The following is a 24,433-nucleotide window of genomic DNA, read 5'->3' on the forward strand; positions in this document are numbered from 1 at the left end:
ATGAGTTTGTGGCATTTAGCTCTTGTAAAACCCAAACAGTAAAATCTCTCTTAATTTTATAATGAGTGTTTTTTTTAACAAAAACTTAATTCAATTTGTTTAAAAAAAAAAAAAGTAAAATCAGTGGAGAAGGAGGAAACCATTCACAATAAGGATGATAAATCTCACTAGACTGAACGTGTTTTTTGTGTCGTTCCTCCCTATCTTAAAATGTTATCTGAGCTTATGGCTACTTGATACATAGGGGCTGTGTTGCATCATATTTTTTTATACTGAAATCAGCTTTGATTTGTTTCTATGGAGGGCGCTGGCCTTCCTTAAAATATGTAACTGCATTTTTTGAAGTGAGTGCTGTCAGTAAGCTGCCAGCTCTTAAGTTTTTTCTTCTTGCATGATCTTGCCAAGATGACTAATATTTTGAAATGTTAGTTTGACAGAGAGAACATAAAAATTCCAGGAATGCTGATAATTGACACTCCAGGACATGAGTCTTTCAGGTAATTTTCATTCTCACAGTACTGTACTTCCCAGAAGTGATGGCTGAAGCATCTGCATATATATATATATATATATATATATATATATATATATATATTTTAACAAAGTACTGTGTCTTTGCCTAAATCATTTGTGTTTCTTCTCCCTTTATAAAAACTAAAGTAGAGGAATAAGTGGATTTGCTTATTTTCTGGGTGCTTTATATGTCTGGTTAATACCTGGCCTTTTACATCTGATTAATTTCCCATCTTCATGACGATTGAGCCATGAGTATCTTAAAAAAAAAACAACATAATTTTTCTCTAAATAGTGTAAGAGAAAAGATGGAGGTGGGAAGCTAACCAGAGAACAGGTGAGGATGGCAGGTGACCTAAGTACTCTGGTATGAAAAATTAGGACTTCTCTCCTAGCCTCCAGTTCAGTGTACCAGTTGAGGTAACTGTTCATAAGACTGCAAGTTACCAATTGCACAAGTTGGCTAACTCCTACCAGTGTTCATATTCTGTCTAGGAATACCAGTGGCATACAGGCAAGATGCAAAATCAACTTTTAACTTTAAAAGTTGATATGCACAACTATTCTTGATGAGGTGGTGCTTTCACAAAATCCCCAAACAGATGGATTAAAACTGATGTGACATTTTTAAACATAAACCTTCAAAAGCATTGAAACACCAGGTCCTTGATAATGTTCTGATCAATTTCTTGGCATCTTGTCACTTACAATCCTGTCACTTACAACTCTTCATCTTCTATCCAGGTTTTATCCAATACCACATATGTCTGATAATCTTAGTGTTCATGCAGTAATTTGTTATGATCTGTCTCATTCAGATTTCACTATAACCTTCTCAATTCTCATTCAAAACGAAGCAATGTAGCTTAGCTTGAAAAAAGTATATAATAGTAGGAAAACTGTCAGGAGAATTGTAGTTTCTTCTTATTTTTGCTTACATGTACTCAGATATATTCTGTTAAATGGGCTTTACGCTTACAGTGTAATTTCAGTGTTTCATTGATTGATAGTTCTTTGTATTTCTGAAGCAAAAATAACTACTTGATCAGCTTTAGCTTTTTTTGGTCAATGCAAGTTTGACATGGTATTTGGTATTTTTCTTAAAGTTCTGTTGCTACATGACAATTTTTTTTTCCTTTAATGCCACAGCAATCTAAGAAATAGAGGAAGCTCACTTTGTGATATCGCCATTCTCGTAGTTGACATCATGCATGGTTTGGAGCCACAGACAATTGAATCAATAAATCTGTTGAAATCTAAGAAATGCCCTTTTATAGTAGCTCTCAACAAGGTAAGATCGCTTTTCACTCTAATAGTATGTTCTTTTACTCTAATGTATTTTGCATCTGACAGTTTTCAGTTTTCTTTCATGAACTTGAGTTGTTTGTGCAAAGTCTGAAGCAGGGGTTATTAGATCCGTTCTGTTGCATCTTTTGTTGTCCTTGATACCCCAGGTGCTTTACAGGAGCTTTGCAGAACAATCTGGCACTTTGTTTCAGAGTTCTCACTGATAAGTTTATCTTAAAGAACTTCAGTAAATGGTTCACACTTCTGGAAGTTGTACTTCATTTTTTTTTCTCATAAGTACTTACATGGACTTGCATACAGTTGCATTATCTTTTTATAATATTGAAAGACTTAACTTCATCTTTAAAAGTCCTATTTTATTTTAGCTACTGATACTCATTAGTTTGTGACTTGAAGACAAGCTGTCTTTAGGGCTCATTGAACACTAGTATTTGATCACTGTGGGAAAGATTTCAGGTTCTGCAGTATTAGGTGGTAAAGCTAGTTATTTTCAGCTTTGTCGGTAGAAATGCCTTGCATAAGAAATTGTGGTGGTAGAGCTGTTTGTTTTTGTGATGACTTATATGAATTATAATGAGGAAATCACCCAGTTGTGTGTTTTGAACAATTCCAACCTTCTCTATAGCAGGATAGGAAAGGGTTCAAATTTACCAGTAAGTTTTACTCATTTGTAAAATGAATGCAGTCTCTTTTCAAATAATAATAATAATAAAAAAAAGCCAACCTCATGTTTTTGTGTACATGAAGCTATATATAGATCTTTTTCATCTGAATGTTTTATCCTAAACTTGATGTAATTAATGTGTATAAACGTTTTCCATATGAGTCTTGATACTATAATTTGAAATTTTAATATCTGAAGTAGTATTGCTGTCCTGAAATACTGTGACATTGGGTAAATACACACAAAGAATATTTGCTTCAAAGCAAATAGATTTAACTTGTCTAGTGGAGCAAATGGATGGCTAGCTACGCTGGCTAGTAAAGTATTTCTCACATTGTGACTTAAACATAAAGATGCCCTTTAAGTTGCATAATATGATATATTACTGTATTTTTTCAAGATTGATAGGTTATATGACTGGAAAAAAAGTCCAGATACAGATGTAGCTGTAACTTTAAAGAAGCAGAAAAAGAATACAAAAGATGAATTTGAAGAACGTGCAAAAGCCATTATAGTGGAATTTGCGAAACAGGTAGGTTGGAATATTCAAACTTCTGTTATTAGAAGTGGTAGCAAAAATGGTGTGTGTGGGTGTGGTGTTTTTGGTCTCTTCTGAAACATTGATGTTTACCACACATGAACCAAACTGTTGTTAAATCCAGCTCTTTTAACCGCTCCATCTTTGGAGTTCTGGTCTGGAGAAAAGTAACAGCTAATTGCTGTGCATGGTCAGTGAAGTCATGAAGAGCAGATCAAGTTCTCTGTCCCTATTCTTTCCCTCCATGGGAATCGCCAGAGGGAAACCCATCTGTCCCTTGTTCCCTCGGACACTGGCAGGGCATGAGTCACATCGGTTCTGGGAACATCTGTTGGTGACGTACATTGGTGTCCAGAAGCTACATGTGGCAATTTGCTTTGTAGAGTTATCCCATTCTGCATCCAACCGTGGGTTTGAGCTACATGTTCCATGGTATACCGCCAGTAACTTTTATTTTTTAATTTGAAAAATACAGTAGTGGTTGGCTAGGATTGGATGTTACTGTTAATACGGGTGTGTGTGCGTGTGTGTATGTATGTATGTATGTATTTTTCCCTAAGTAACTATTAATCCTGATTCCAGGGCTTGAATGCTGCCTTGTTTTATGAGAATAAGGATCCCCGCACTTTTGTTTCTCTTGTACCTACCTCTGCTCACACAGGGGATGGCATGGGAAGTCTGATAGCTCTTCTCGTTGAGCTAACGCAAACTATGCTGACCAAGAGACTGGCTGAGTGTCAAGAACTGAGAGCTCAAGTCATGGAGGTAACTCAACAGCTATTCTTTGAAATTTACCTAGAAATTTCTCCCTCCCCCGCTTCCTTCTACCTTGCTTATAAATTAAATTAAATTGAAAAAAACAAACAAACAACAAACCAACATGTTTTTAAATGGAGAGTAACTTTTTTTCCCTCCCCTTTCATTCAGGTTAAAGCACTGCCAGGCATGGGCACTACCATAGATGTTATTTTGATTAACGGGCGCCTGAAAGAAGGAGACACCATTATTGTTCCTGGGGTAGAAGGTCCCATAGTAACTCAGATTAGAGGTCTTCTGCTGCCTCCTCCTATGAAGGAGCTACGAGTTAAGGTATGGAAGCTGCCTAGTGTATTGACATGCAGAGAACATTTAGAACCAGAACAAAAATCACGTTTTGATAAAACCGATAACGTAGTAGGATTCAGTTACAGGAGCAGAGTCTGAGGATGACTTTAAAGGGGAAGGCAGTGCGTACATAGTGTTTCTGGGTGAATGTATATGCATATAACGGCTGGTGTGTCTGTTACAAGAGTGGCAAAGAAAAGTATCAAGGAGCTCCCTTGCAGCATGGATTAAGATGTGTACACTTCAGTAAGGGACTCAAGCATGTGGCTACCTGTGAGGAGGAGATATTTATCTTACGTAGCAATTAGAGTATACCAGTGCAGTGACTTCTGAGTCAAAATATGCATCATTAAAGTGTTTTCTATAACAGGAAGCCCATACACTTAGATTTAAGAAAACTGAACAAGCAAGTTTCTAGGAGCAGTTGGTGAGTGGTGAAGCCCAGGACCTCTGCAGGATTGTTGTGTCTTTTTCAAGAGCGTTGAAGGTTTTGCTGCCCTAGTCCTAATAGACCTGAATGATTGGCAGTCCGATGCAGCTATGGGGTAGGGCCTTGGACAACCTTAAGTCTGATGTCCTGCTCTTGACTGCAGCTTTACAGTAATAACTTAGTAATTGTTAAGAGAGTGACAGGAAGAGTATTGACATCTGTGCTTACGTTACATCCTCTGCTTTGTTGGAAACTGTTGAATATATTCGGTTTACTGTGAAGTATGAATTGTGAAAGCATTTCTGTCCATGTGCTTCCCTTTATTTAAAGTGGAAGATAAACTGGTGTGTGAAACTGTTACGAGAGTGAAGTTTTTTGTGGCACTAAACAGCAATATAACAGATCATGGGTTCCCAGGTCAACCAGATTGTCAGATGGGTTTTGGTACTTTGATGGGAGATGGGGTATAGAGTACCAGCACTGAGATGAAGGACGCTTGATTTGGGAAACTTTAGTTGGGGAAGTGGGTCAAGGTAAGCTGGATTTTTCTGAAGCAGGCAATGGGGATACATTTCAGTTCAGCCAGTCCATGAGGAGATGTCGTCATTGAAAAAGGACCCCAAATATTGGGCGTGCAGGGCTAAAGAGCAGAGGTTTGCAGGAATTGTTTATTTGAGAAAGGAACCTGCCTTGCAGCTTAAAGAAAAGCATGGGGAATCTCTGCCTTAGACAATTCCCTTGCTGCTGCACCTGCTCTTCACCCTCTCCCTCCCAAAATGTGATGGGAGAGGAGCATGCAGACAAACACAGACACACATGCGTGTCAGGAACTTGAAGGAGACAAAATTACTGATAGATGGGGAGAGCTGGACTTCACTGTCATTCTGGCTTCTGTGCTTGCTGGTGGCAAGATCTTCAGCAACTCTGGACCGCTTCATATTGCTGTGTAGCAGCAATGTGGACTCTTTGCCAGCGTGTATTCTCTTTTTCAGAACCAGTATGAAAAGCACAAAGAGGTCGTTGCTGCTCAAGGTGTGAAGATTCTTGGGAAGGATTTGGAAAAAACATTGGCTGGTTTGCCACTGCTTGTAGCTTATAAAGAGGATGAAGTCCCAGTCCTCAAGGTGAGATGGCTAGTGTTGAAATGAGACACTTACACTGGGGGTGACTAAGTTCTCTGGTGATGAAGCTCATTCAAATATTGAGAGTTCAGCATGCAAGTAACTTGATTTTTCTTTTTGGTGTGTGTGTGTGTGTTATGTTTTAAAAACTATTATAATAACATGCTGTAGCCTTGTGTCCATGTGAAGTGTTGCTTTGGTAATGTTTTTGGTATCTTGATCCTTAGCTTTCCTTGATATTTTGATGACTTGTCCTCTGCTTACAGAATAAGGAATGAAAACATAATAGCACAGTCTGACTATATTTTGACTATATGTGATCAGAGGGCTGGAGCACCTCTCCTGTAAGGACAGGCTGAGGGAGTTGGGGTTGTTCAGCCTGGAGAAGAGAAGGCTCTGGGGAGACCTCATTGCAGCTTTCTGGTACCTAATGGGGGCCTACAGGAAAGCTGGGGAGGGACTCCTTGTCAGGGGTGTACTGACAGGACAAGAGGGAATGGCTTTGAACTAAGAGTTTTTAACTTTTGTGAAAGCATCAAGATGGCCTTTCTGCTTTCATATCCACCTAGGCCTTGCTGCATACAGGGCATTCATAATCCTTTTCAGCTAACGGTTTTAGGGGCCTCTGTTCTTGTTAATGTTCAGTTGAGCAACCAAAGGTATTGGCACACGTTGTGTTCTGCATGTGTTCACTCATCGTGATGGCAGAAGCTTACTGCGTTGGGTGGAACAACGTGTAGTCTGTGGAGAAATGTTACCAGCTCCCAAGATGGGCATTTGCTTTGTGTTACGTGATCATCGTCTTGCAAAATCCTCCAGTATAGTTCAGTACAGGCTTTTCTAATGCCAGAAACAAGCTGCAGCATGTCACGGGGCTGGCTGCGTATGGCCTGTGCTGCAAGTCTGTGAGTTGGTACCTGTCAGCGTGGCTGTCATACTTCAGCAGCTCATGAACAGAAAGACTTTGTAATCTGAGGAATAATGGCAATAGAACTAACCGTGGCTTTTCTTTCTAAAGGATGAACTAATACACGAACTGAAGCAAACACTGAATGCAATCAAATTAGAAGAGAAGGGTGTTTATGTCCAGGCTTCTACTTTAGGGTCTTTGGAAGCATTACTTGAATTTCTTAAAACATCAGAAGTGCCAGTAAGTACTTTCTGTGCTACATCTAATGTTGTTTCTATTGTTTTGTTCTGTTGTTTTAGTTGATAACTGTTTCCTTTCAACTCAGAAAGGTCAGTGACTGATTTCTGTGGCTTTCCTCTTCAACAGTACGCAGGAATTAATATAGGTCCTGTCCATAAAAAGGACGTTATGAAGGCATCAGTTATGTTGGAGCATGACCCACAGTAAGTAAATTCCTTGCTTTACTGTGTTGAAAAACGCACAGTGCTGTTTCAGGAAGGCCCCCTTCCTAGCTCTGGTTTTGTGGTCTGTCTGGTAAACTGTTTGACTTATCTCTACTTGCAGATACGCAGTCATCCTAGCGTTTGATGTGAGGATTGAACGCGATGCACAGGAAATGGCTGATAGTTTAGGAGTTCGAATTTTTAGTGCTGAAATTATTTATCACTTATTTGATGCCTTCACAAAATATAGACAAGACTACAAAAAACAGAAACAAGAAGAATTCAAGTAAGTAAAAGCAATCCTAGTCTGTGTGCTTCCCAAGTAACACAGTCTTTTAATTGTCTTATTACTAAATGAAATTGCATTTAACTTCTTGATTGCATACTATTACTTAGCATGCAATTCTGATAGGAAGGAAGGCAGGAAAGAAGGACAATGAACTGTTAATTTTCAGGAATTCGGCAGTCTAGTCTAAATGTTTACATCTGGGATTAGATATAGTAGGGTGGGAGTTGTGAAGCAATGGCAAGATTTAGCAAAACCCATCATGTTATATGGAGTGTTTTTATTAAGGCTTGCTTTATATACTTGGTTTCCTTTCTTAGTTTCTGACAGATGGGTTAGTCTTGCAGGGTTGAGAAAACAACCAGAAGGATTTGGGTTCTATTGTTTCATGCTTATGCAATTCCAGTGTACACAGCTTAATTGTGATTGTAGTAACATGAATATGCCATCATTTAAGGATTTATAAGGATCCAAAACTTATTTTTTGGAGTCTGTGCAATTAGCTGGTCCTCAGTAAAGTAATGACAAATTAAATACGCGGGGAAAAAATATGCATTTTTTTTTAATCAAAACTTGAGTTTGTATAGCTCAGCATTTAAAAATACTTCTTCACAAACAAAAATGTAGAATTTCTTGAGTCACTGTATTGGATTTTGGCAACAATATTTCTGTTCCCATGCTCTTCTGAGATTATAATTATACTGTAATTTTTGTTCCTTTGGTCTTGGTCTTGTCTCGATGCCCGAGCCAGTCAAAATAAAATCCATGCCAGCCATGCTCGATTATTGTTGCCTATAGTTCTCTAAGATAGCGTTGACTAGATTAACAAGACAGCAAGAGAGATTTTTCCTGCTTATTTCTTCCCCAAGTGACGCTACTAGAACAAATGCCCAGGATGTGCAGTAGAAGGCAGAACCATTAATACTCCCCGCACCGTTCCAGCAACTATTTCAAAATGCCTTCTCTTTGTTGTCTCCCAGGCATATAGCAGTATTCCCTTGCAAGATGAAAATACTCCCTCAGTTTATTTTCAACTCCCGTGACCCAATAGTGATGGGTGTCGTCGTGGAGGCAGGCCAGGTGAAGCAGGGCACTCCCATGTGCGTACCCAGCAAAAACGTAAGTAAGAGCCTCTTTCTTCCCCATGGACGTCTGTTCGAGCGGGTAGTCGCTGGGATGAGGCGCCAGGAAACGTTTGTGTGCCTTCCCCCACTGCACAGAATTTTGGTAGGAGATGAGATTCAGTGTTACATCAAGTCTCCTTCCCAGTGATCAGCCATGGTATTGTGCTCTGCTGGGACAGTTGCGTCCTGCAGCAGAGAGACAGCCTCTTGACCTCCGCAGTGCCCTACCAAGAAGCGTGGCTGTGGCTGTCACCTTCCCTCCCAAATTCCCTTCCAATTTCTGTATTGTGATACAAAGGAACAAGCAAAATTCTTTCCTGGTTGCTAGTAAGGGGGGAATTCAAGTCCTGATATTCTGAAGGTTAACAAATTGGCATGGCAGATGAAATACAGGTGGGTTGGTACTGCTGCCCTTTTCTGTACACGCTTCCTGTGCGATATGCATGGCTTTGCAAGCTCTGGGGTGGCTGCTCTGATGCATTGCTTCGGATGAGCAACTGGCAGGAATTTGGAGAAGGGTGTGCGCACGGGTTTTGCTCATGTGTATTACACTTTCTTCATTGTATTACAGTTTGTTGAAATTGGAATAGTTACAAGTATTGAAATAAACCACAAGCCAGTGGAGGTTGCAAAAAAAGGCCAAGAAGTATGTGTTAAAATAGAACCTATTCCTGGTGAATCACCTAAAATGTATGGGCGACATTTTGAAGCAACAGACATCCTCGTCAGTAAGGTAAAAGCCATCTGTATTTTTGGTTTATGACGCAATGGTAACTTGCTTGAAGTGGAAATGTTGCGCAAAGCCTGGAAAATTAATATTAGCAACCTTGCATCAGAGACTGAGACACTTGAAATTATTCATGTATGGCATTGCTCAACAGCGTTTCTCTGTAGCCTTGTTTTGAGATCTGTAGTGGTGCTGCTTGAGAGAACCGAAGGAACGATGTACTGTAACTAAAAATACCTGGCAGCTTATTGCACCAGAGAGGGTAAATGGCAAATGAGCTGTTTGCATACCTTCGTATGTTGTTGGTGCTCAGAGCAGTGTAGCAGTCTCTCGTGGCATTACAGCGCGGTCATGTTTGCCTAGTTTTGAATGTGTGCAATGAACAGCAGAGCTTCACTCGCTCCGATTCTGGAATGCTGGGCTCAGGCTAGGAGATGATCCCTTGCTCACATTTTTTTGCTGTCAGAGGCAAAGCCGGAGCTCCCCGTGTTCCCAGCTGCATTATGCACCGTGCAGTAAGGCAGCCCTCCACACACGTTAGGAGGACTGGGAGGTAGTGCTGGTGGCACTGGGGGAAGCAGGATAACACCCCTTGTCACGGGTGCTTGCATTCCTGCGCAAGGAGCGAGATGGTCTGTGCTTCTGCAGTCACCGCAGTCCAGGTTAAGATGTGAGGAGCAAAGAAGGGAAATGAATGAGACGAGCTCTGCAGCAGATGAGCAGCAAAACTGGGTTTGGAAGTAGCTTTCCTGTTTTGTAGGCGGGTGCCTTCTCTGTGGATCAGCTTTCACGCGGTGGAAGCAGTTACTGTTATTAATACGTGTTTCTGATGGGTTTGTCTTGTGTGTTACAGATCAGTCGTCAGTCCATCGATGCTCTGAAGGACTGGTTCAGAGATGAAATGCAGAAGTCTGACTGGCAGCTTATAGTAGAGCTGAAGAAAGTGTTTGAAATCATCTAGATAACTTTTTACAGCAATGGGGAGGCAGGAATAAACTTGCTGTTCCTGTTCTAAAAGTTACCAACAAAGTCGTATATTGAAGACAGTGTTGGATATATGTTTGGGAGGAAAATATGTGGATAAAATGTTTTCCATGAGAAACCAAGAAATTTACACTGGTTTGACAGTGGTCAATTTACATGTTCCCACGGTTCCAATGTGCCTGTTCACCTTTCCCACTGCCCTTCCTAATACTGGCTGCTGTTTTAAAGTTTGCCCTTTCTTCTCTTACACTTTCCTTCCACCCTTTTTCCCTCCTCTCTCCAAAATAAAGTAAAATAAATTGAATTTTTATTACAGAACTAAAGCTCTTTCACTTTTATACTGATGAGATCAGTACTGCAGTATTTGATTAACCAAGCTTCTGCAGACTTTGTGATTCTTGGGACATTTTTGATGTAAGAAGTACTTCTTTATTTATGCATACCTCTTCCCTTGACTCTCTTTTCCAATATTCTTCTGCTTTGTGCCTATAGAAATTTTTTTAAATAGAAAATTAGGCAATTGGATATTTCTGTATTTGCTTTGTGTGAAACAATGATGTAAAGCGTAGTTGGCCGCCTTTTACTGCTTGTACAGTTCATCAAAGTCGACCTGTAATCATTATAACGCAGAGCCGCAAATAAAGGAGATGGACATAGTAGCCCCTTTGTTTTACAGTTTGCTTCAATAAAAAAAATGTCACCTCCTGGGCCGTTACAGATGAAGTGCCGGGCTGAGGCTTGCCTCTCCCTGCCTGGCCAAGTCACAGACGCGCATTGCAGCAGAGGCGTCTTCTGGCTTCTCTTCCCTGTGCTGAGCGTGCGCTGTGCGTGGCGCTCTCGGTGGCTCACGCTTTTTATTGTATTCCAGCAGTAGCGGTGTTGCAGGCCCGGTGTTTAGCAGGTCAGAATTACCGGAGGTCGCTGCGGGGAGGAGCGTAGATGCAGCATCTTTTGACCACCATTCGGAGTGGCAGTAAGCACCTGCAGAGCGCTCGTCCCCAAGTAAGCGGTGACTTCGGATGCTGCCTCAGACCAGTTGAGTCATCCAGCACCGCGGGACTGGACCAGTTCAAAAGGCATTTGGTCAGTGCGGTTTGTGACGACCAGGAATCAGTCTGTAACCCCAGTATCGCCTGACCCTTCGTTCCCTTTGGTTGCCCTCCTAAGCTGACAGCTTCAGCGACCTGTAGTCAGGTGCTCTCCTAGAAATTGCCAACTCATGTTGAGAGATGCGTAACAAATACTTCTCAGAAGCACAAGCTGAAGCAAAATTGATAATGGTCTTTCATGTAGCTGAGATTTTTAGCATTTAAAATATTTATAAAAAAAATCTAACTTGTAACAAGCAGCTTGATCTGCTCACGTTTCTTCTGTCACTTAAATTTCTTTATTTTCTTTGGTTGGACAAACATGAATTTCACGATAGGGAGTGTATGACCTCCATTACAAAGGAACACTGAATAACGTGCTACCTTTGATAATGGAATTTAACTTACCAGACTATTTTTTTTGTTTGTTAGACTTTAAACTTGCCCTTGACCCAGGACCTTTTCAGTATGGTTGGAGTGTGGTACAAATTCACATCACTGGGCGTGTCAGTGATTTAGAATAGAATGCTCTCAAGTGTCACAGTGAGGAGACTGCATTTAATTGTAATGATTTCCTTTCGCAAACTATGCAATCATGAAAGCTACTCTAATAAAAAGTTCTTAAGTTAAGAACACTGATGTGAAACAATGTGGTCTTGATGTGTTCTTGTTTCCTCAGGTATGGCATGGAAAAGGATGATGCTAGTTTTGCAGGCTGCTGTTATGAACCTTGTAGAAATACCTCCAGTAAGGGGTTTTAAGGAAGCAGGTACCTTGAATGAAATATTTAAGGGCTTGAAGCAGGGATCAATGAGAGAGAATGAAAACAGAAGTAATCCTCTTTTCTTTAGGAGCATGGCTTGAGTAGCACTCACAGGATCAAAGCTGTGTATCTGACACCTAACTTTTAAAATACGGTCTTGACTTTCAGCAAATATATTCTTCTACAGAAACAGTTGCCAAGCTGGTTTTCTTAAATGGAGAAGGAGAAAGGTTGCCCATGACTTTGTCCAATTGCATTTTGAAAATCTCCACAGCTTGACCCTCCATACCTCCTGTGGAGAACCTGTTGCAGGGTTTGTTTACCCTTACAGGGAAAACAATATGTGTTGTTTTAATTGGAATTGGAGATTTTTTTTTGTACTGCATCCCATTGCCTCTTGCCCTGTCATTTGATACCAGAGTAGGGTCTGTTTCTGGTTTCCTTGAACCGGCCCCTGCCCGCCTTGCTATCTGTACACAGGGGTAAGATCTGCCTGAACCCCCAAGTTGTCTTCTCCAGGCTGAACAGCCCCAGCTCTCCTGCGCCTTTCCCTTTATGAGAGATGCTCCACTCCCTTAATCATCTGGACTTGGTCCAGGATTGTCTGTATCTGTTGTGCACTTCTCTTTGCTGACCTTCATGAGGTTCCTCTCAGTCTGTTGCTGTCCCTCTGGACGCAGTACAACCCTCTGGTGCCTCACATGACAGTCTGTGTTACATGCACACTTACTGCGCTCCCCTCATCCACCAAGGTAGTCGCCTTGTTCCAGATGGCTGTCACAGTGGTTCCTCTCCCAGGGTGGGTTACAAGGGATGCTGAGGGTGCAACCTAAAGCTTAAAGTGCCAACTAAACATGTCAAACCTGTCCCCTGTGCTACAGCTGGTCAACTGACGGCAGAGCACTCTGCATCCAGCTGTAGTGCCTGCTGCAGTCTTCATTCTCTTCAGAATGAGAAGAACAGCTTTACTTCAAGATACACAGCCAAATGTTACTGGATGAGGCTGGTATACATCTAGAAAAAGCAAACTTGTCCAAAACAACTGTAGAGATGCAAGCATACACATCCCTGCCATGGACACAAACTGTTGGGGTCGTTCCAGGTATAAACCCATTTTTTGAAAGGCTTCTGCTACTCGCTACAACCTGTTTTGTTACCTTGCAGAGGAAATAAATGTTCTGGGGTGGTAGTTGAAGAGTAGAATGTGGCTCTGTCCAGAGCAAGAGCAACTCAGAGGCCTGGTACAGACAGACTTAAACCATGCTCCATGTTAGCTACTCCCTGACATACAGTGCTTCCCCCTTGGGTAACTGCTCACCCTTTGTTCTCCTTCAAGAGCACGCAGCTCCAGGGACAGCTGTGCACCTGGATATACAGAGCTCCGAGATCAATTAGGCCTCAGCTAGCGCCACGCGTGCTGTGGATGGGCCGGGCCACCCTGGTTCCTGTCTTTGAAGGATGAAACAGAAAACGAGCCAATATTCTTCCCTTGCATCTGTAATAACATCAGTGGAGGGTCATGGTGTCGAACCATGTCATTGTAAATGAATCAAAGCTGCAGCTTTAATAAAAGTGATTAGCTATATTCAACTGAAGCATGACAAAATAGAATCAGTACAAAAATATACATACAGTTCTTTATTAAACAACTGTAAACACTTCACTGTAAAAATCCATAAAACTTTATAAACAAACATTTTGTAAATAGATTCTATACTACAATAAAAGAATTTTAACACAATTATTTACATGCAATACTGACAAATTTGGCACTTTCTGAAAAGAAATGTACAAAACACTTTGTTGTTTAAAAAGAAATTTGAAATTATAAAAACTCAGGGCATTACTATCATGCACTTTGCAAATACCTCACAAGCACTTATGGCACAGCTAGCAGAGAGCTCCAGGCTCCCATCAAGCTCTTTACTACAAGTTCAGATAACTTTTAATGTGCTTCCGTAAGTTTGTTGTAAAACTACCTGAACATTGTCAAGAATGAAGTCAAATGCCATATTCCAAACTGATTCCACAGATGATTGCATTAACCTGAAAGGAAGAAGGAAAAAAGAGGGAGAAAATTACAACTACAGAACCACCTTTTTTTTTTTTTTTACATTTACTTTTGGTCTTCTCGCTGGAAAGCAAGATCACAATGGTACGCTGTATTTTGACTTGATTTTGGTAAAGCCTTCTCTCTTCAAATATACCAAGTCTTAGCTAATGCCACAGGTTCCGCTGACATTCACCAGCAATATTTCTGATGTAAACAGTGCCACCAGTTCGTAAACATTAGCATTTTGCAGTGGTTGTAAGCATGTAATTAAAGCAGTAGGCTTCTGAAAACTTTACTAAAGAATTAAAAATGGCAAGATTCTGGATCCGAATCTTTCCTTCCTCAAACCAAGACATACATGCTACAACTTTCTTCCAACAAATGCCGTCATAATTAAGGCATTTTAATAACACATATTGAGGGCACTATGTTGTGTGTATTGCTATAAGTGGAACAGAGTCTCAGACACGCAGAGCTAAGTATGAGCTACCTCCGTCATTCAGCTGCCACTACAAGCAAATGAAAGGAAGAAAATGCCCAAGGCAGGCATTTTAGATGCATCCCGTGTCTCCTCTCTCTAAATCCCCTTCTAGATGGCTATTACAGGAGAGCAGGGGGCCCCTCCACGTACAATTTAGTAGGACCTGGTATCAGTTTCATATGGACAACTGTGTATTGTTTGACTCCTGGTTCCTTGTCCTACACTTACCAGCCTTCAGAGAGCCATACTGCTACTAGTGCACATCATCTCATATACATGGAGCACCAGGAGCGGGATGTGATGCTTTCCCAAGAGTTTTATAAAGAATATACAGCATTCAACAAAGCAGTTAACTGCACTGAGCATTTCTCATTTTCTGAAGCCTAAAGACATCCCATAATACAAAAGCGTAACAAAGTTTTTACACTGTTGTAGTCCTTTGGGTGCTGATTAGTTCTGAGAATTAAGTATTTGCCAAACCAAAGACACTGAAAGCTGAGCAGCACAGCTATCAGAGAGTAAACACGTCATGAAGGGAACTTGGGCTTCCTGACACATGGGAGAAGCAAAAGGAGCACAGTGACTAAGTAATAAAAACAGATTTAATAGGGTTGGAGAGGTGAGACAGATCTGGATACAGAACTGAAATCAGATGAAACAGATGAAAAGATCTAAGGCAGCAATGACAAATGAAAACAGGATGAAGGGACAATGATGACAAAAATTATCCTCTGGCTGGAAACAGAACACTTTGTAGCAAATAATATTAAATGATACTTTTGCTTTTTCACAGATTACCTATTTTATCAGCCCAACCTTTTTCACCCCATTTTTTAAATAAAATTTAAGCTTAAAATATTTACACTCATCAACGGAATGCCTAATAGACTTGTGGTCTCACACTGAAGTACCTAGTGGATAAGTGCAAACAAAACCAGCCCAAACAACACAAACATTAGCAATTAAGCTACCTTTTCATGTATTTAACCACCAGATCCAACTTTTCCAAATCTTTTTCTTCTATTAGATCAGTACAATACTTCACAACCTGTAGAATGTCTTCTTCCATAGGATCTGTAAAAGAAAAATACATTAAAAAAATGAAGAGAACTGAGAGAACCTTTCTCCAAGTATATTTAAATAATTATTATAGAATAATTAGAATATACTAGAAAAAATGTCAGCGTTAGCCTATCAGGTGCTAACTGCTGTATTCCTGTATCTCCCTCCAACATCACAAGTTTTGTACATAAATGGACTGCAACACCCTGAAACATCTGGCTTGTCAACCTCTCCTCTTTTTTCCCCCCCTCACTTGTAAGAACAAATTAGAGCCAGGCTAATATTAACCAAAAGGAAAAGAAATATGGATTTCGAATGGAATAACTCTTTTGAAACTCTTAGGAGAATAGCAGTGTTCAGGACATGAAGAATCTTGGAGGTCAGATTTTCCAAGATAATAAGGGATTGCTAATTGTGTGACATCTTGTTGAAATTCAAATCACAATTTAACAATGGTGTTAAACTTTTGCACTTCATCCTAGTTCTTTCTGGCATTTTTTTTTTTTTTTGGAAAAATATGCATTCCTTTCTCTCTAAAAAGACATCTTCCTAAGAAAAGAATTCCTTTTAAAAATCTCTCACTCTAACGGCTGTTAACCTAGTGGGCAAAATAAGGAAAACCTTTCATACAAGTAACATCAAGGCACACGACAAGAGCCTGACAAAAGGGCTGAAGGGAGAGCAGGTGGATTTTCATGGTGCTAAACAAGAAACAGGAGCAGGCAAGAACACGAAACAACAACTGTGCAGGAAGAATCAAGTTACCGCAACACTTCAAAGCAGTAAGACTTCAAGATCACTGTGAAAAGTAACCAGTGAAAGGAAGAGTGAACGAAAAAGGAACAAAGTACAAAAAGCCTGCTAAAAAAATAGTTTTCCTTGTGATGCAAGATCATCGCTAGCATGCCATCCCTTACCTGAAATAGTTGTTATCCATTCTTTCAACAACGTCTTTACGTCATTGAATTCAACGGCTCCAGCTAGGTTGGGTGCCTGTGGCCTGAATGAACCAGGCTGTTCAGTCTGCAGAGCTGATGGGCCTGAACAATCCGAAGTTGATGGAACTGCTTCCAGCTGCTCCAAACATAAAAGTTGGTAATGCTCAGTCTGACAAATACAGTAACACCATATACATGCACGTATAGATAAGCATATACACTAAAGAATCCAGGAAAGAAAACAAGCTGGTTTTGTGAACATGGACAAAGCCTAAAGAAATGGACATAGCAAGCTGTTAAAATTACCTGAACAGCTGTTCCTTCCTGTTTCAAAAAACTATCTATTAGCTTCTGTGGGCTTCCAGATGTAGCTGGCATGTTTTTTGCAGGGCTACCCAGGAGTTTGGTTTTCAAAGGACTCTGAATCTTTTTTACAGGACTGACTGGATTTTTTTTCCTGATTTTTTTCTTGTTTTTCATTGTTGCATGCTTCAGGTGTAGGCAAGGGTTTTTGGATGCTGAAAAAACACAGGAACAGTCAGTGATTGATACATTTAAAATTTAATACTTTTCTGTCGAAAAGGAAGCCTCTACCTTCCATAACAATCTATGGATCAATTGGGAAAATATAACCTAGATAAAATGACTTAGTTTCCACATGCCATTTCGGATTTGGGCAATGGTTTAAGAACTTGAACAGCACTGCTAGACATTAGTGTACTTAATTATGAGCCTTTTAAATATCAAGCATTTCAGCGCTCAAATATGAGCAGCTAGTGAAATCCGAAGCCTACTGGACAAATTGCTTCACCCTAGAGCACTGTCCAACCTAGATACCTGCTAAGACTTTCCACCAGTGATTATCAAAAAAACAGCAGCAAAAAGGCCCCCTAACTACTTTAATCTGCAGTAGTCCACTGACTGAAATCAAGGTTTCATTGTAATAATGCAGTATTAAACTGACAATGAAACCACTGGCATTTCTAACCTATTTTATGGCACTCACTTTCACAGGCAAGTTACCTCATTTCTTCAACTGATTATAAAAAGGAGACCTAAGTGATCAGCTCAGAGTAAAATCATCCATCAGACACGGCGAGATGTATCATCTCTCCAGTTCCCTGAAACCTGTACTACTGCTATACAAACCAAGAGGATGCTAATCTGAGCACACGTTTACCTAAACTGAGTACTGAAGATGCAGTACTTTAAATCACGAGACATACCAAGTTTACATTCCATTCTGCAAACATAAGGACATGAGCCGTTTCGTGTCACAGTCCCAATGAATTGAATTAATTACCCATTTCAGTAATGCTAGGCATCTGTTTCCAAAATGAGGCCACAGCTGGTGGTAACTCACTGTCTACCAAAAATACAGAAATTCAATTTAACACAGTATCGTCCTAGAAGCTTTGTTTATATTTTCTGGTTTGTATTTAGGGTTGCGAAAATCTCTTCAAATAGTAAACAACTCCTATTACAAACTATTGTACAACTAATATATACTTACCAGAAGTATTAGCAGGTTGCTGTTCTGGTTGCTTTTGCCTTTGATCATATGCATCTCTCAGTTCTGCTTGCAGCTCAGCAGGTAGCGCAGCAAAAACCTCAGGGTCCACCTGAACAGTGACAGAAGATTCGTTTGATTATTTTACCAGAGAGCAACACTGCTTGCTTTCCTCTAGATTACCCACGTAAGAACGATATTTACGTTTTATGCCAAGCAAAACTAAATGAAATACAGCTGAAACACTGTAAAATAAAATACGCTGTACATTTTCTTCATGTACCTATGCTTGTAACAACTACAAAACCTTCCTTTTAACATTACGCTACATTTTACAGATTTATTATTTACAGGCATATAACACACTAACCATTAAAAATGATCACAGGTGTTAATAACCCCTCCCCCCCGAGATGTTCCATCTTTATTCACCTACTATTATACAGTACAGCTGTATTAACAGCACAATTAAGCCTGAGTTGGAGAACATTTCCTTCCAATTGCCAAACATGAACACTTTGACAACTGGACTTCTGTTCCTCCTTTTCTTTTGATACTGCTACATTCCTCAGACAAAATATCCTTGGGAATAGTCTTGCTTCTTTAAATACGAGAAACACAAATCCAGCTACCTTATATTTTGAACTACCGCTAAAGGGTTTTAGTAATCCATCCCTTCATTGACTGATAAAAACAGAGTCCCTTCCAATTGGCCTATGGGCTTGGATTCTAGATAGGAAACCGTCTGTGAGTATGCCAACTGCCATACTCATATGGACAACACAAAATGTCATGTATCATCTTCCCTCACTATGTGGCTGAATGAGCAAATTAGTGTCCCTCTATTCTTGTATTCTGAGTTGCCCAATATTCTTGAACAGTGTTTCAAACTCATAGCCTGCAAAATCTAATTCATAAAAAGCAAACCTATCATTTAGAGGATTAAATTTGCTCAGTGGGAGAATGCCCTTCATTTCTCTGGTAAAATTCTGAGATGTGTACAAACAACAAAAATTACTTGAAATCTGTATTACTATTCTAAGTGCACGATACAGTTTCTACCATTATTGGAGATACTGTATTTAAAATACTGGTATGCACCTAAGAGCTACACCTTATTTTCAATGGATATTTGATCCTTTTTTTCAACTGTAAAATGTATATATTTGTCAGGAGAGTAGACTGTGCCATTCACACGTTATGTCTCCCACATCATGCTCCCACAGGTAAAAGTCATCAAGTCAGAACAAAGTTTTTTGCATTTTTAGAACTCCATGTGCCAACATATTTTTCACTGCATGAAATATGCACTAATTAAAGGAAGAAATGGGAACAACTCTGGCCTCAATTGCTCTACGCATTGCACAGAACGAAGCATTGTAGTGGAATGTCGCCAATCAAGTCTTAAATCACCAATCAACTCTTAGAAGTCACCATCAAGGCTTAAATTATTTTTAAATATACATTTTATTTAATAAAACTATTTTTAAAGGTTAATGTCCACTGGCTAGGCACTCAAGAATTCAGGAATTCGGGAGGCCCAGTACTAACATCTTTTGTGTATGTGAATTGCAACTGTTCCATGACATGACTTAATTCATTCAAAAATAAGGCAGTACAGGGAACTGACCATGGTTTTGTCATTCCCCCCACCACTGCCCTGTGAAAGTGTAACATTTACTCCAGTGACATTGTCCTAATGTAGAGCTTTCACATAGCTGTATCACATCCTCACGTTATGGAAAATGTCAATGTTTATAAATTCAGCATAGATACCAGTATTTTTGATGTCCTGTCCAAATTTTCTTAAAAAGCATCTTTACCATGTTAAGGCAATGTAAGGACATGGTGCAAATTTGCCACCAGGAGTTAACCCCACTAATACACATCATTTGTTTCTAAGCATCTGTAATCTTTGTTTCTTGCATCCTTTCCTTTTACAGGATTCAGCTTCTGCAGAGAGTTACAACTTCTAAATTTTCAAATTACTTCGGCAGCTGACCGAAATGAATGCAACATATCTAGATGCTTTTTATGGGAGAACTTTCAGCAACAAATGACATTTTCCACTTGTTTTCTAATGAATAAATCACTATCAACTTGGCACCTAGTTATATAAACACAGTTCAGACAAAAGGAATGAAAGGCTGAAAACCAAACCTAATTAAGCTATAAAAAGATGGCAGGGCATCATTTACACTTGCTGAGATGTAGTAAAACACTCAATTTGTAATGACTTGCCACTTTTCTATACCTGAAATCTATTACTAGGTTTTGAATGAAAATGATGTTAAATGTTTGTATATACTCACACAATACATGCACCCACAAAGACTTTGACAATAATAAGGAGGAGCTATCCAACCACGTATGTATTATGTATATATATATATATATATAACCATATATGTATTATGCATTAAACTCGGACCTCAGTGGGAAAATGAAAGTTGTGAATCTTAGTTCCCCTTTTTATTTCCAATAAAGGAAGCTTAAACGTTTTCAGGAGAAAATCTGGAGTACAAGCATAAGGCACTCTCAAATAGATAGTATGGATATCTAGACAGTATGGATATTCGTCCTGCTTTTGGCTGGGACAGAATTAATTTTCTTCATAGGCGCTCTCACAATGCTGTGTTTTGGATTTGTGATGACAATAGTGTTGATAACACCCTGATATTTCATTTGTTGCAGAGCAGTGCTTACACAGAGCCAAGCACTCTTCAGCTTCTCATGCTGCCCTGCCAGCCAGGAGGCCGGGGGTGCACCAAGAGCTAGGAGGGGACACAGCCCGGGCAGGTGAGCAGGTGGATTCCTGTACCACCTGGTGTCATGCTCAGCAATAGAAGCTGGGGGAAAGAAGGAAGAGGGACGACATTCAGAGTGATGGTATTCACCTTCCAAAGAAACCACTGCACATGATGAGCCCTTCTTTCCTGGAAGTGGCTGAACATCTGCTTCTTGATGGGAAGTTGTGAATGAATTCCTTTTTTTGCTTTGCTTGCGCATGCAGCTTTTATTTTACCTATTAGACTGTCTTCATCTCAACCCATGAGATTTCTCACTTTTACCTTTCCAATTCTTTCTCCCATCCCACCTGGTGAGAGTGGGCAGGCGGCTATGTGGTGCTGAACTGCCTACGGGGGTTAAACCACAACAATATTCCCTACAAATTAATAGAAAAAAGCCTATTCTTGAACTACATCTTCAAAATAAAATGATGCTCTCCTAAGCTGACGTGTTTGGATCAAGTAACACAGTCACAAAATGCACTAGGAGATAAGAGACAGGAAAACAGTGCAAACTGAGCGTGCAAATTACAGATTTCTAATGCAGTTTCAAAAAGTGATACTGTTATTAAAAACCAAAAAAACCACAAAAATAATTAATTCCCAACTGCTTAATATATAGATAAGGCATAAATATGATAAACTAAATGCAATTTTTATAGAAAGACATACATAGTTATAACTTTCTCTGAAAAAGAGTACTGAGTGGTAAACCAAATGAGGAGGAATGTGATTTCACAGCATAACTTAACCCGCAAGTCCAAGATGCATTCATTGATAGGCAAGAGTTTAAGTGTGTAATTTAAAACAGCTGAGGGATGGAGAATTCCTTTACTGTTCTCACGATATCCCCATATGGAAAAGCCAGCTTTGTGGTTCAGGAATGAAAACTGATTCAACTGTTTTTGAACCAATCAACTTGGATTAAGGTGAAGAAATTTTAGTAGCAGAATGGACTGCACATCTTTTAAATAATAATTATGCATTAATTACTGTTTAGCAAAAGCAGGTCAGGAATTTCTAGTTTCCAAAGCATTCTTTGTCAGCTAAGCAGCATTATGCCTCAGAAACGGCAGCAAACATCTCTCTAAATCTGATTTGGTGACATCACTTCATCTGAGAACAGCCACGTAGCAATGACAGAGCAAACAAAAATAAAATAGAGCAGTATTAACAATAATTTTAAATGATGCATATGCAAGATATTATATCTTTGGGTATTTCAATCTTGGATTTTTTTTATTTTATTTTTAACCCTACATCGGTTCAGCACCATCTTGGATTGAAGGGTGGAATATCACTAGGAGCATCATTACCAGGTACTGGCTCCCCTTCCAGGCCACTATTCTGAGAAACAACTTTGCTCTTTCCTTGTCCTGAACCAGCTTCTCATTCCAAAATTATGGAGATATGCACAATCTTAGCCATACCTGCTTTTCTCCCAGGAATGTGATATGAACAATCACATCTACAGAAGCTAGTAGGTTGGCTTTACACCATCAGAGCATCCACTTAAATAGAGTGAGTCTCCTGTGACTAGCTAAGCTGATTTTAGGATGGCTTGACTTTTGACTGATGGTGCAGTGTAATTCAGCTGCAATGCAGAAAAACAGCTATTTACACACTAGATTGCAAAGCAAAGTGTAAATAAGGGGCTTTACATTAAGTAACAGCAAAACCACGGACATACAGATGACTATAAATCTTTAATAAATGTGTATCATACTTGGTTTGTGATGGAGCAAGTTACATTTGAAAGCACAGACTTTTTAACGATATTAAAGGATCATAAATAAATTTTGAGTAAGTAACAGACTACAGTAATTCTGGCTCAAAAAAAAGCTGTTAACTCTCCCTGTAGGTAGAAAGTTGACGTTTACTGATACTGTGCAAACATCCTACCTGTGAGAAAGCTGGCAAGGCAATTACATTAATTCCCACATTGGCATTTGGTTCTTGGAGCTCAGGTACTTGTAAAAGCACTGTTCCAACTGGTTGTGAGAGAAGTGCAGTGCTACATCCATTTATTGGCTCTTTTTTGCTCTCTCCGTAAGTCTCTCCTTGCTGAATGGTGTATATTTGCTCTACTTGTTCTCGGAGATCAGGTGGCAGAGCTTCTAGCACAGACTTATCTAGCTACAAATACAAAAAAGCTTTTAGGGTCTGAGGAATATATAACAAAGTTAATTTTAACACCCCCCCCCAAAAAAATAGTTCTATAGTCTTTGAATTTTGAAAAAAAATTTAATCTGCGTATGCAAACACATTTGGCGACCTGACACTCTCTGCAACAGCAAGATGTAAATTAAAAAAAAAAGTCATTTAACACAGACCAGTAAATATGAATGCTCAATTTTATCTTTTCATGATATTTAGGGTTCTCATCACAAATTACATACAAGTTTTCCTCTACAGATAAGAAAACAAATTCTGAGTTCAAATTATACAGGTGACATGTTGATATGAATGCTAAATTGTTATCTGGTTCAAAACAGTAAGCAATTAATTTTTCTTTATATCATTCTATGGTAAAATGTTATCAACTTACTTTAACACTATTACATATGTTTGCAAGCTGTCAGATTTTTGCCATAGATTTTGACAAAGAAATGAGCTTTAGATTCAACTTTTTCCTTACTGCAATTGGTATTTACCATCAATTATCAACTTGAAATAACTGAGATGACTGCTCAGTACCAAACGTTGTTGGCATATACAGTGACAGCTGCAGAAGTGAGGAAATGAATATGACAAGCAGATTTAAAGTGTAATTTTTCTCACAAGTAAAATTTGAGTCAAAGTATGTAGTTTTTCCTGTAAGTTCTACTAAAGGAGACTCCATAGGACTGCTAGAAAACTTTACCTTTCACCTTTAAGAAGAAGATTTGGAGATTGCTATGTATAATAATCCTATAAAGATCTTCTGGAAATCCTGGTTTTAAAATAATCTTGCTGTTCCTTTCCTAACACAGCGTATATAAGCAGCATTACAGGACTGTCACCACTCTTTCCTTGTACTTATTTACATATTATGATATGGTTATTATGCAAAAGAAAAGATGAGCCTATTGTGCCATAAGGTCACCGAAGCTATAGGAACTATACTGCACAGCTACTGCATTTTTTACATTTTTTTAATGTAATAATCTTACATACTGCTTCTATAGGATAATCTGAGAAAGTGGAGGAGCTCCACATTGTTCAGTCAGGTTGCTTGTACGTCCTGAGTTAGCTTTAGTATTGCTTTACAGAAAAAAATGTTTTCTGCCAAAAGCACACTTGGCTTCTACAAACGTACAGATGTTTGGGAAAGTTGTTAACAAAACATCAGCAATTGCTTTTGCAGACTTACAGAAATTAAAACTACAGAATTTTAAGTAAAGTATTCAAGTCTGTTTACACCTAAGACACCTACAGAATTCAGTGCAACTTGCTCATAACTGACCTTTAAAACCAGCTGACTGCTTATAGGGGCTAGAAATAAGGGTCTTCCTTTGTTAAAAAACAAAGGAACAAAAAACCAGCCAGACAACCAAAAAACCATAATTTGTATTTGTAGGGAGAGGTGCAGCTGATACAACAGAAGGAAGGGAAGAA

At 39.4% G+C, this 24,433-nt stretch overlaps 2 protein-coding genes across 5 annotated transcripts in view; one reads left to right on the forward strand and one right to left on the reverse strand.

The window, feature by feature from the left end:
* Window positions 1-10,811, forward strand: part of EIF5B (eukaryotic translation initiation factor 5B) — a 34,617-nt gene extending 23,806 nt beyond the window's left edge. Inside the window, exons 13-24 of the mRNA XM_083826928.1 lie at window positions 430-497; window positions 1,663-1,804; window positions 2,886-3,017; window positions 3,606-3,788; window positions 3,951-4,112; window positions 5,550-5,681; window positions 6,697-6,828; window positions 6,955-7,031; window positions 7,153-7,317; window positions 8,298-8,436; window positions 9,013-9,174; window positions 10,022-10,811. Of these exons, the coding sequence (XP_083683054.1) occupies window positions 430-497; window positions 1,663-1,804; window positions 2,886-3,017; window positions 3,606-3,788; window positions 3,951-4,112; window positions 5,550-5,681; window positions 6,697-6,828; window positions 6,955-7,031; window positions 7,153-7,317; window positions 8,298-8,436; window positions 9,013-9,174; window positions 10,022-10,129 (1,602 nt within the window). The 3' untranslated portion in view covers window positions 10,130-10,811. The remainder of the gene's footprint in view (window positions 1-429; window positions 498-1,662; window positions 1,805-2,885; window positions 3,018-3,605; window positions 3,789-3,950; window positions 4,113-5,549; window positions 5,682-6,696; window positions 6,829-6,954; window positions 7,032-7,152; window positions 7,318-8,297; window positions 8,437-9,012; window positions 9,175-10,021) is intronic.
* A 2,806-nt stretch (window positions 10,812-13,617) lies between these two features.
* Window positions 13,618-24,433, reverse strand: part of REV1 (REV1 DNA directed polymerase) — a 57,171-nt gene continuing 46,355 nt past the window's right edge. For all 4 annotated transcript variants that reach the window (XM_083826906.1, XM_083826905.1, XM_083826908.1 and 1 more), the window contains 6 exons: window positions 22,739-22,972; window positions 18,051-18,159; window positions 16,844-17,055; window positions 16,517-16,673; window positions 15,509-15,611; window positions 13,618-14,049 (listed from right to left, as the gene is read on the reverse strand). In XM_083826906.1, coding sequence (XP_083683032.1) covers window positions 13,938-14,049; window positions 15,509-15,611; window positions 16,517-16,673; window positions 16,844-17,055; window positions 18,051-18,159; window positions 22,739-22,972 — 927 coding nt within the window. In that variant the 3' untranslated portion in view covers window positions 13,618-13,937. The remainder of the gene's footprint in view (window positions 14,050-15,508; window positions 15,612-16,516; window positions 16,674-16,843; window positions 17,056-18,050; window positions 18,160-22,738; window positions 22,973-24,433) is intronic.

Source organism: Anser anser (assembly GCF_964211835.1).
Source record: "Anser anser genome assembly, chromosome: 1".
In the NCBI taxonomy this organism is placed as follows: domain Eukaryota; kingdom Metazoa; phylum Chordata; class Aves; order Anseriformes; family Anatidae; genus Anser; species Anser anser.